Source organism: Bradysia coprophila, unplaced genomic scaffold, assembly GCF_014529535.1.
Source record: "Bradysia coprophila strain Holo2 unplaced genomic scaffold, BU_Bcop_v1 contig_248, whole genome shotgun sequence".
NCBI classification, from domain to species: Eukaryota; Metazoa; Arthropoda; class Insecta; order Diptera; family Sciaridae; genus Bradysia; species Bradysia coprophila.
Window position 1 is genome coordinate 1,212,175 of NW_023503509.1, and position 12,936 is coordinate 1,225,110.

Genomic DNA, 12,936 nt, shown 5'->3' on the forward strand with positions numbered 1-12,936 from the left:
TTACACAGATCAAGATTTTCCCAACCACCTAGCCTATGTCGTCTGTTACTTCTTTTTGTTTAAAGTACAGCTTGGTGTTCGGAACAAACTCTTTCACATATTTTATTTTAACATAAGAGAAAACTATAAACCTCCACATTGACGCTTCTTTCGAAGAATTTGTAACCTGTTCGGTCCGTAGGTAGTCTAGTCTAGTCATACTTGTTGCAAAAAAAGTCTCACTAAGTGACTGCTGACCACTCAGTTCCATTAAATTTCTTTGCTTTTTTTACAATAACACAGACAGAAGTACAAATGCATTCAACATTGCCTCTCATGTTAGCGAAGAAATTATTTAATTTTGTTTTTTATTGAAATGAGTCATGTCTTATATATGTACGTACATCCGATCAAAATTTGTGCATATAAATCTCATACGACTTATACGAACTGAATATGCGACATAAAAGAGTCGACTGGAAGTTGAAATTTTTGTCTCCACTCAACCCATTCAATATATTTAACAGTTCAAAGATTCTACGTGTACTTGGCTGAGTTTATTCATTTGTGATCGTTACGTTTAACTCATTCACCAAAAATTTGTCTCAGCTCGCGTCTTATTTTTTGTCTTTACCATTGCTTGATGTTAAATGGAATTGTGGGTGATGTTGTAGTGTGGTGATGTGTGCGTAGTGATTCAAAATAATTAACAAAAAAAATCGACTGAAAATCCGTTTTAAAAAAGACTTTTGATTAACATTTTACTATAAAATTAATGGAAATTCACTAATGATTTTACTGTTTTCCCAAAAACAAATGTAAACAAATCGGAAAAATAAATTCGTTGGTGTTATGTGCATTATAAACAAATAAAAGTCGAGGATATAATTCATTCGTCAACAGCTAGTTAGAGTTAGAAGCAAGCCGAAAAGAGACTTTGACTTATTAGTCATTAGAGACTTAAAAGAATGTTGTTCGGGAAATGCAACACCTTTATGTAGAGCACGTTACGGATGATCCTTAAAATTCCGGAGTAATTGGTAGATGACTCATGCATGTACAATAAAGGTTCCCTAAAGGCTCCCATCTGTTATCGACACTAACGGCAAAAATTAGTGTGACCAGCTCTATCTAGCGTTCTTTTATATTATAAATTGGATGTTAAAACCAATGAAATGATAGATTCAGAAAGAAATTAAACCAGACACTATTTTTGAGAAGACATTTTCCTAAATTTTTGAGAATGATTTTATATTTTTGGTAAAATTAAGAAAAATTTGGGAAAATGTTTTACCAAAAAAAGTTTCTGAATGATATTGTGAAAGATAAAACTCTTTACTCAGATTGATAAAAATCTTGCACTCAACTAGACAGTTTGCGCAAATGACGTATAACTTATAATTCAACTTATAAATCCAAATTTATAAGTAAGTCAGTTATACGTTATAAGCAATACTCTCTCTAGCAACCAAACTCTCAGCACTGTGTGTCAAATTCACACCTAATATCTTTGTATTCTACAAACACTATTCTACATTTTGACTGACAACGCTGTAATTTATGTAATTTACATATAAATTCCAAAGGCTACTTGATTCTTTCACCACCTTAATAAAAGTAGTTTGTTTGCTAGAGAGGGTATTGGTTATAAGTCAGGCAGTTATAAGTCATAAGTTATAAGTCAACCACATATTAAGTGAAAGTTGTACGTTCATAAGTTTATAGGTCAAAAGTCTAAAATCATAGGAAGGGCAAGATAGTGGCTCATATAGAGCAATTAACCTTTAGGAACCAACCTACAGTGACGTCAATAATCCCAAAAATATAGATGTCAACCCACAAAATCATGTGAAATACATCAAAATCTTGATGCTCTTGGGCTGAGAAGAGTCAAAAATAGTCAACGAAGAAAAATAATTTGGTCATTGTAATTCTTCTGACTTTTGGAATAAATTTTCCGAAGCTTCCATAGCTATTCATCCTGAAGAGCTGCAACTGCCGACGGAGTCAGGAACATCATTTTTCGATGGTATTTCCCAGATTTTTTACATTAGGCATTATGATGCAAAATTTATTCGTCCTCCTGTCGCTCCTATCTTTTCTTAGTCCAAGAACTTCAAGATTTTAATCGATTTTAGTGGATATTACATGATTTTGTTGGTTGTCTTTTAAATTTTTGTGATTATTGATATCACTGTAGGTTGGTTCCTAGAGTTTATTTGCTCTATCTGATCCACTATCTTCCCATCTCGAGAACTTTCGACGTTCATACTTTTGACCTATAAACTTATGAACTTATAACTTTCACTTTATAGGTGGTTGACTTATGACTTAATAATACCTTTATAATCCCACATAAATAAGTCTACTGGAAAATGAGTTCGATTTCGGAAGACTGTGGGCTGTGGACTATACCTTAATTTATTGACATTACACAAGCTTCTGTCGATATGAGACCATATTAATACCCTGAAAAAGATGCAGTTTAGATGAAGGATAGCTATGACAAGGGCCTTCTCAATAGAACAAACTGACAAATTAAAATGAAAAATCATATATTTGAATGTGTGTGTGACAGCTCCGTGTACAGACAGTACAAGGGACTCTTAATGTCAAAAGTAAAGGGACTGATAATGTCAAAAGCAAAGCAAAGTTGACGTTTTCGTGTTAGTGGTGTGTGTGATACAATTTTTCAATGAATTTCGGTCATAATTCCTCTAGGTAGTCACCTCTATGAGCTATGATAAGAATCACACCGTCATTTTCAAGTGGCGCCAATTCAATTTTGAAATGAGATTCATTCCAAAGAGGTTCACTTTGACCGATTCAAATTGAATGCAAATTGGTTTTGTTAAACTTATGGAAGTTTCTGTCAGACAATGAATGCAACGACCTTGTGAACATGAAAACTTCAAAATGCTTGATGAATCCACTTGTCTATTAACTTTTCAAGTATTTTCTGCTCAAAACATATTTTTCTCTCAAAATTTTTACCATTTTTTTGGCACATCAATGCCACATATTTAACTGAGTTAAACTTTATTAAAATTATTATCGTATTGCGAAAGTATTTTTAATAATTTTATGAAGGTTGTTAGGAAATATATTCATACAATGAGACCGCATAAGGAATTTGAAGCATTTAATGCGATTTTATTTCCATAAAAATTGAAAAATTGATCAAGTGTATAATGAGCAAAGCTCATTCGTAATGGACCTGGATTTTTCAATCCACTTTGCAAAAGCATTTTCCAATGATAGATGAAGCCGATTATAAACAATTTTACATGCACTTCAAAGTGTTATAGAGATCATGCCGAGCCGAGCATGTGTCTGGCTGGGTGATATATATTTCATTACTCACATCTTTTCAAAAAAGGAAACTACAAACAATATTTTTTTGAGAAAAAGATGAAAAAAAAAACACTCAGCAAAATACGAGTTTCCATGAGATTACCATATAAAAAAAACTCGTTTTCTACATTATATAGTTTCCTATATATAAATAATTATTACATGATAAAGTAGAGATATAACACACAAACAAAATAATAATAATAATAATGTGCGATGTGTGTTGCAGCAGTATAATTTTGAAAAAGAGTTTGAATTTTCGATTCGTGTGGAAAACAATAAAAAATATTATAAAATTCAAGAGACTTTAATCAAGTGAAGAAGTTTATCTGCAACAGTGCAATTTCTTTCATAAAATACAACCAGAACACAACAAACAAACGACACAGTGCCACATTCCATATGTGAGTGCGCATACCACTAGGTTATAGGAGGTTGAATGAAAATAGTGAAATTAGTTTAAATGAATGAAAGTGATGATCGTACACATTTGTTGATTCAATGGCGGGACTGTTGAGGAACGTTACGAACGCAATTTGGCAGGCATTCAATGCGCTGCAACAAGAAGAACCGGGAGCGGTTAACAAAAGTAAATTAAAGGTAAGACGATGGTAGTGTAAAGACTATGCGGATCGACGTAGTATTAGAGTGACATTGCAAGTTCACGTGATGATTTTACCATTATTAGAATCAGTGCTCTGTAAACGGACGGAAGGCGATTCGTTTCGCTTTCTTAAATTTTTCGAATGACTCAGTCCATCCTTTGACCAAAATGGCTCGTCAAAACAGTTTTCGCTAGTAATAACTCAAGTAGTGGAGGTTTCAAGAATAGTGTAGTTAGTCTCTTGGCATACTCTCAAGTATACTCTCCTTATAATTACTATTTAGCATACTGGAGCTACGCTGCATTAATTTGAATTTTTATGTAATATGAAACACCTCATTTTGAGTATGGTTACAGTTTGTGCGCTTTATGTTGCTCTCTGATCAAAAAATTGAACATTTTTGGACGGTTTTGGATTATGAACAATGTTTTGCGGAAGCAGGCACAAGCATAAGGTTAATAAAGAGCAGTCCTAATATCATAGTTTCCTAGTCAGCTATTTCATCTGTTAAGGAGTTTGATGACAAAAAAAGCGACGAACGCTACAGGAAATGCACTTATTACATCAAAATGCGTGAAACAATTAATTAAGTAAAAGATTTCGTGACAAAACCTGTTGAAAATACTTAAAACAAATAAAGTAACAGATTCGGCTGCCAGGGAGCCCATGGAGCGCGAAATAGCTACGTTTACGATTCCTATTCTAGGGTACACTTGTGTCCATACAGAGAAATATAGAGAAAGTGAAAATTGGAAAAGATGAGAACTCGATCTTGAGTGTAAATGGAAAATTCACAATCAGTTTCCAATTTTTATTTTCTTGGTATCCCCGATACCACATATTTAATACACGGCGGTGTTGAACAAAACTTAAATAGAGTCTTCATGTTCTTATTGAGGGACACGAGTACTATAAGGAACCACATTCAGTTCGCGGATCCATCCAGCCGTTTCGGAGAACCCATGGAACTCATGGCTGTGCTGGATCGACGAGTCAATTTGAATACAGATTGTTATCGCAACGGATAGAGGAACTAATTCTAAGGTAATTCTTGTTGAACTGGCTTCCCTCGACAAACTGACCACGTAGCCACAGCCAGCTAAAGTCGAAATTTCGACAATTATAAATCGTGATATGTCCAACATGAAGAGAGTTTGAAACTCTTTGAATGGCGAAATTGGTAAAGGATGACACGCTGCAACGCACTGCTCCTAGCATGAACACTACTTTGACAAACGTCGAATTTGGAGGCTTTTGTGATGAGAGCTACCGCTTAAGATTGATTGTATTGTGTGTTTGAACTCACACAACTAAAACAAGTCACCTATCTTCACGAAAGAAACGCAGTGCCTACTGTGACTTCATCAGCCTCCAAATATTTCTTATGTTCATGCTAGGAGCAGTGCGTTGCACGCTGTGAATGGATTTTACAAAATTTGTCTGAATTGTACAATATTTGAAAAAGTTTATTTTCATCACGGCAGAGTAAAAGTACTTTTACTCTGCCGTGTTTTCATCATCCTCGGCGAAACTTGAACTCCTATGTAATACACCTAATACATCCTCTGTAATACATCTTGCAACAAAGCAATAATGCCTGATCAGCCAGTAGTATAAGCTTTACAACGATACCACACTTGCCATTACAGCCTCACAACAAGTATCTGTTACGACATTTTGTTTGCAGCAAGGTCACTCTACAACGAAATTTTCAATTTACCATCTCTCTCCAAGTGCCCGTTCCTTTAGGATGAGTGGAATTGTTATCCATTCTTCATAAATAAGTGGTTTCAGTTATTTGAAGCAACTCTTACATTAATTACGTGTATCTGGTGTCGGTTACAGCTGATTTCCACATATTTTTATGGTAAATTTCCTCTAACGGCTAGCGAGGTCAGCCTTAACCGACTCCAGATTCTCCAGGTTCTCCGAAACGACTGGAAGGATCCGGGAACTGAATATGGTTCCTTATAGTATTCGTGTCCCTCAATATTAACATGAAAAAAAATCAGAGGTGGTATCGCGACTCTATTTAAGTTTTGAACATAACCCCATCGTGAATTTGTATTCTTTCCGTCCGTGAAAGGTGGAGGAACGAGGAAAGATTTGGTACCTTACCAAATCTGAGCTTGGAAATTTTCTGATTTGTGAGGGTAATTTTCTTGAGACGGTATGAATTTTGATAAGAATAATGCGATGCAGCAACAGTTAGAGGCAGTGAAATTTCAGCATGAATTTTCTTTAGCTGTTTCTCAGCTGATCCACAGAAACAATCAAAACTTCTTATTCGCCTTTATACGTGCGTGCGTGTAGCAGCTTCAACCGTATAAACAGTTTTGATTGTATGTGTGGATCAGCTAAAAAACAACTGAAGCAAATTTATACTGAAATTTCACTACCTCTGGTCTACAGTGATGACCATAAAAATAATAGAAGTTTTAGTCTATGTTAGATTCATTTCGAATAAATAATTTCATTCTTTCCACTAAATTTCTCTAGGTTCTCACAGCAAACATTGCTTCCCTATTCGATCTGTATGGCGTCGAAAAAGGACTTGAAAACTTTCGATCAACATCACGTTTGAACTTTTTACACTTCCGCTACTATTTACTACAAGAAGTCTTTGTTACACTGCCCAATACCACCACACTAGCCGATATTCGAAACTACGAGTCGAAGATTGAAGAGGTATGGAAACGGACACGTACTATTATACCATGAAAATATTTCACTTTCGAACCTTTTGATGCAGATTTGCTGGTTGGTGTGTCGCAAAACGTTTCTGTCGTCCTACGAAAAGTTAGTAGCTGAAACTTACCTGTACAAATTGTTTCGAATATTTTGTATGCTCAGCGATTTTATATCGAATAATGAAAGCAATCAGTGCCAGGTTAGGACTTATGATGACCATTACGATAAACCAATAATAAATGTGTTGCTTTCTTATCTGCTAAGGTACTCATACATTCATCGGAAGCAGGTCATATCCTACAACAATTAATCACAGGTACTGGATTGGATTTCGAGTCAGATAAACGATACATCAATCTGATGTCCAATCCGAGGTACTTATCGTTTGAAGAGTTTCTTCATTCTATGGATCTTGGCGAGTACAAAACTTTGTCAGAATTTGCATTGAACGAAGCAATTGAAGAGCTTTACCAAACATACATAAACGATGTGATTAAGAAGGGATATCTTCTTCGTCGGGGCTATCTACTTCCATCGCTGAAAGAGTATTGGTTCGTTCTTCAACCGTGTGAACTCAATTACTACAAGAATCGGAACCAAAAAGAGCTGTGTGGTACGATCATTCTCGATCCCAATTGCATGGTTCGTCCATCCAGCAAGTCATCAGCTAAAGCAGACAAAGTTTTGAAGTTTATTATATCAGCGGGAGAGAGAAATTTCGAGTTGGGTACTCAAGATCACCGGTCACGGATGCAGTGGATCGCTGCACTTCAACTAGCAATTACATATTCGATGGGCAAAGAGGGTTTTCAGGTATGAATTACGTCTTCTATGAGAGTGCTGATGATTATCTTTCACTAAATCTTTCAAAAACTTTAGCGTAATATCGTCAATCGACGTCGTCAAAAGCGGGATGAAGAAAAGAATCTTAAAATGGAGGAGGAACTGGTGAAAAATAGACATTTACAAGAAGCAGAGACAGCGAAATCCCAATTGGAACTGGAAAAACTAGCTAGGGCAGCGGCAGAGAGTCAAGCACGTGAACTAGAATTGGTTGCCCGAGAAGATTCCCGCAGAGTAGCAGAATTAGAGGATATAAAATTGACCCTCGAAAACCTATTGTCCGAAGAATCGCAAGCGAAACGGGACGAAGAAATTGTTCGTGCGTTGCAAGCACGAGTCTTAGCCGAAGAATGGGAGAAACGAGAAGAATTAGAGCAATTACAAGAGGAACAACGAAATCTACTTGAAAAGGAACGTGAGAAACGACTGCAATTCGAAATAACCCAACGGGAGAGAGAACAATGTTTAAAAGATGCCGAACAGAAGTTAAAGGAAGTAGAAGATGAGCGGCAACGACTGGACCTTGAACTGAAACAAGCACGTTTCAAAATACTGCATTCTGAGGAGACGAAGGAACGGCTGGAGGCACGGATACAAGTCATATCACCACCGAGAGATGGTGAACGGGTTCGGCGAGCTTTGTCCTTTATGCATTCGAATCGTGAACGACCCATTCACATTGACGTAAAATCGACTAATCGAGAACGAGTTAAAATACCACCACCAGTATCATTACCATCCCCGTCTATGCCAACTTCAGATGAAATGTCGACTGGATCTGACCATTAGAGTTGTATCAGCTAACCAAAAAAAAAAAAAGAAAAATCGTAAAATAATTCTGTCGAACTAACTTTTGTACTAATTCTTATTAAAAGACATTCATCGTTGTTCGTCTGCTATGTCATTTGAAACCCTTGAACTTGATATAATATGCGCACTACAAAGTTGATTCAACTCGTATACGAAGCGCAGTTGTCTGTACGATTTCATATGCAATGCACTTTGATTCAAAGTCTTTGAAACAATGCCACTTTAACTCACTAGGTGTACCGACCCCCAAAGATGCCATGACCCTAAAATAAAACAACTCTGACTCTCTTTCTGTTTATTCCATATTTTCAGCAAATCCAAAAAGTAATTTCAACTCAGACTGATATAAACATTTCAGTTGTTTTACCATGAACGACCACATTAGCCAGAGTTCATTGCTTATTTTTGTCGTCACTATAGTGGACTGATGAAATAGACGTGCTCAATGAGTTGACAAACATTTGCTTTATCGCAAAAACAAATAAAATAATCGGAATCGTTGAGCGTAAGAAGCAAGAATTATTTTTGAAATACTCAACGCGATGAACGAGTAATCACATATTAGGTTGCGTTGCGATATACAAAAGATTCTTTTGAAAAGAACTATAATAGTTTCGTATTTAAAATCAGTAACGATTATTTCTAAACGACAGCCGTTTACAAGACCATGACTAAAATAAGTGAATGATCTGGCTGATATCAGAGAAGGGAGGATAGAAGGATTTTGCTATGGTATTGAAAATGTCCTTTTAAAATTTGTATCTAAAATGACTTAGAGTAATTATACCAACCTAGGTATAATATAGTCTTAGTAAAATGACCGGTGTCACTATTTCTTTAGACATTGATATCACTTTGGGTGGGGTAAAACCACGAAATTTCAGTATAGTACCAATACTATAGGTGTTAATTCGTAATCCTTCGGGCTCTTTCCTTCATTTACAAATATCATGTCCGAAGCGATAGCGGAGGACTTGACGCAGTCTAACTTCCAAAAAAAGAACGAAGAAATTTTTTTGAGACGCGGCAACTATATATAGGCGAGAATTTAAGTTTCTTTCCTTTGGCCTGTATCACCACAAATCCTATTCTATCTTATTCGTGCTTCAAATACGAGCAAAACGAGCTATAAATCGACTATGTAACTTTAAAATTGCCGGAGATACATCGTTTTGAAGTTGGTCATTTTGATAGAAAATGCACCAAATTAACGTTTTCCAAACAATCAAAATCTTTCAACTTACTCTGTATGTTTCTATCTATCTGTCTATCTATCTGTCTGTCTATCTATCGACGGTCGATCTCGGAAACTAGTCAGCCAATCTCCATGAAATTTTGCAGGAACCTCAGGGTGGGCATAAAAATGAAAATGTGATACGCCATTACCCCAGGAAAAACCAGAATTTTGTTTTATTGGCCTAAGTGGTTTCTGAGTGTGGTTTTCGAGGGTCGGGAACGCGTTTTCGGCTGTAGCTTAGCTGTATTGAAACCTACAGACGCGTGCGACCCATCAAATAAAAGGTATTCGTAACACGATTCGAACAAAAAAATAATTAAAAAAATCGGGTCAGATTCGTTTGAGCTAGAGTGATTAGAGTGACCAAATTTTGAGCTACTCGAGCGTTGGATGAAAAGAACTAATATTTTTTTGGGTTATGAGAGATAGAGAATTACTTTCTTCGGCAAAGTCTCAGAGTTTTACGAGTAGAACAGAGGGGCATATGTGAAAAATGTCGAAAGTTGGAAATGGGTGGGTCAATTATGTTTTTAGAGGTATTTCTTGAATGGTGACAGATAGAGAGTTACTTTCTTCGGCAAAGTCTCAGAGTTTTACGAGTAGAACAGAGGGGCATATGTGAAAAATGTCGAAAGTTGGAAATGGGTGGGTCAATTGGGGTTTTGGAGATATTTCTTGAATGGTGGCAGATAGAGAATTACTTTCTTCGTCAAATTTTTGAATTTCGTCAAATTTTCGATTTTTGTCAAATTTTCAAATTTCGTCAAATTTTCGAATTTCGTCAAATTTCGTCAAATTTTCAAATTTCGTCAAATTTTCGAATTTCGTCAAATTTTCGAATTTCGTCAAATTTCGTCAAATTTTCGAATTTCGTTAAATTTCCTCAAATTTTCGAATTTCGTTAAATTTCGTCAAATTTCGTTAAATTTTCGAATTTCGTCAAATTTCGTCAAATTTCGTCAAATTTTCAAATTTCGTCAAATTTTTGAATTTCGTCAAATTTTCGAATTTCGTCAAATTTCGTCAAATTTTCAAATTTCGTCAAATTTTCGAATTTCGTCAAATTTTCGAATTTCGTCAAAGTCGCAAAGTGGCAGATGTTCAAGAACAGACCAGCAAGAAAATTTATCTGCCACATGCGACGCAGATTTTTTTGGTAAAATTTTGGTTGTTTCCAGTCTAAATTTTTTTTGTAAAAATTATTCGGCAGATGATGAGAAAACCTAAGCCAGCTTGTTTGAACTAATTGGGTGTAAAATTTAATTTTTGCGTAACGAAGCTGAAAGCGTCAACTCCGATATCATTCATTTTAGAAATTGTATTTCAAAGACTGCGTCACACTTTTCTCGAAGAGATTTTTGTTGGGATACTGAGTATATCGAGAATATCGTGTATATTCTGAGTATATCCAGTATATCGAGTATATCTTCGTACATTCCGTTTATCGAGTATAAGTCGTTTGAGTTTGACAACCGCCTCATTTAGAAAAATGAAACAAAATACCAGTGTGTAGCTTGTGATCTCAGGAGTCTGGCAAGGTAATTAGTTTTTCAATAGGACCAACATTGGCTGAGTGATAAGACTTTGGAAATTATTGGTTTGTTTTTGTAAACGATTGGCACATGATTTCAAAGTCTTATCGATCAGCCGATATAAGTCCTATTGAAAAACTAATTACCTTGCCAGACTCCTGAGATCGCAAGCTACATACTGGCATTTTGTTTGATATACTTATACTCGATATACGGAATATACTGGATATACTAAGAATATACGCGATATACTCACTCAGCATATTTAAAAATGAAAGGAAGAGCCCTAAGAATGATTTTGCATAAATGTATTTTTCGTTATATTTGATTTACAAATATTTGATTTCCACTTACCAAAAAAGTACTCCGTGTGACAGAGTCCATGAGAGAGACAAAATTGAATTATTTCAATTTTTGTTTTGTTAACTTGACAGCTCGCTCTCTCACGGCTCTCACACGCAGTATACTTAACAAGATATTGGAAAAGTTGATTCATAGGCGTATTACGGAATTTTTGGATAGTAACAATTTTTTTTATAAATTCCAGTATGGATTCCGTTCAAGGTCAAATACTGAGTCTGCTGCGACAGAGTTACTGGATAAGATAATACAGGCAATTGACAAAGATAATTACGTTCTCGCGATTTTCCTAGACCTAGCTAAAGCGTTTGATACTGTGGATCATGCGATTTTGCTGTATAAGTTAGAAAAAGCAGGTATAAGAGGTCCAGTATTGAATTTGTTGAAGGGTTATCTAAGGGAACGTAAGCAGTTTGTTTGTGTGAATGGTAGCTCAAGTGCGATGATGGGTATATATTGTGGTGTGCCTCAGGGAAGCGTGCTTGGTCCGCTTCTGTTTTTGATTTATATTAACGATATTGGTAATTTAGGGCTTAACTGTGCGCCGAATTTGTTCGCTGATGACACCTTTTTATATTATGTGAACAAAGATTATGAGGTTAATGAAGTAAATGCGCAACGCGATTTAGATAAGTTGAGCGAATATTTTAGACTGAATAAGCTGACTTTAAATGTCCAGAAGACGAAGTTTATGAATATGTGTGCGAGGAGGAAATTGTTACCAGTTATATTGTTAAATTATAATGGAATAAACATTGACGAAGTTAGTGAATTTAGATATTTAGGAATTATTCTTGATAAGCACGTTACTTGGAAAAGTCATATAAATTACCTTTGCTCTAAATTATCCGTCAGAGTTGGAATTTTGAGAAAGCTTTCATATTTTTTGCCTAAAAAAGTATTACTGTTATTGTATTTTTCTATGATTCATTGTCATCTAAATTATCTGTGTATATTATGGGGTTCTGCTGCGGTTTGTCATCTCAAACCTCTGCAGGTATTGCAAAATAGGGTTTTGAAGTCGATATATAGTTTGCCGATGATGTATTCAACGAGTGAGTTGTATGGTTTAACTGGAGTGCTCCCGTTGAAAGGATTGTATTGTTATCAGGTTTGCCTGTTTGTGAAAAATAGGGTCTTAGGTAGAAGTTATTCTACAATCGAGTTCGAGGGAACTATGCATGAGCATTATAGGCGATCACAAAATGCTCTGTATTATCGAGGTACTAGAACGAATATTGGTATGAGTGGAATTAGTTTTATTGGTCCACGTATGTTCAACCATGTTCCTGATCAGATTGCTGAATTGCAAAATTTTAGTAAATATAAAAAAAATCTGAAATTGTGGCTGTTGCAAAAAGAACAGCTTGATAAATTATCGAAATTATATTTATTGTTTTGATTATTATTCGATCTCAAATGAGATTATGACTTAATTTAATTTTTGCTGTCTTGAAGCAATTACTAATATTTTTAACTACCAATCAAATTCCTTAAATGAAGAAATTCGCTGGAATTGATGATT

At 35.5% G+C, this 12,936-nt stretch overlaps 1 protein-coding gene across 2 annotated transcripts; it reads left to right on the forward strand.

Annotated features, from left to right (window-relative positions):
* The first annotated feature begins 505 nt into the window (after positions 1 to 505).
* On the forward strand, positions 506 to 8,359 carry LOC119078242 (switch-associated protein 70-like). 2 transcript variants are annotated; one of them, XM_037185709.1, is made up of 6 exons: positions 506 to 664; positions 3,566 to 3,933; positions 6,438 to 6,626; positions 6,691 to 6,828; positions 6,894 to 7,442; positions 7,509 to 8,359. In XM_037185709.1, exons 2-6 carry the CDS (start codon positions 3,835 to 3,837, stop codon positions 8,259 to 8,261), a joined length of 1,728 nt encoding a protein of 575 aa, XP_037041604.1. In that variant the 5' UTR covers positions 506 to 664; positions 3,566 to 3,834; the 3' UTR covers positions 8,262 to 8,359. The 2 variants fall into 2 exon arrangements, with proteins under 2 accessions (XP_037041604.1, XP_037041606.1); XM_037185711.1 differs by lacking the exon at positions 506 to 664 and having other exon boundaries at positions 3,398 to 3,933.
* Positions 8,360 to 12,936: the final 4,577 nt, after the last annotated feature.

Bases quoted from the DNA above. Each gene is read 5' to 3' on its own strand.
- LOC119078242 (XM_037185709.1), top strand. From the start codon at position 3,835: ATGGCGGGACTGTTGAGGAACGTTACGAACGCAATTTGGCAGGCATTC. The intron at 6,627-6,690 runs GTATGGAAACGG...CTTTTGATGCAG, and splicing joins ACGAGTCGAAGATTGAAGAG to ATTTGCTGGTTGGTGTGTCG. The intron at 7,443-7,508 runs GTATGAATTACG...CAAAAACTTTAG, and splicing joins TGGGCAAAGAGGGTTTTCAG to CGTAATATCGTCAATCGACG.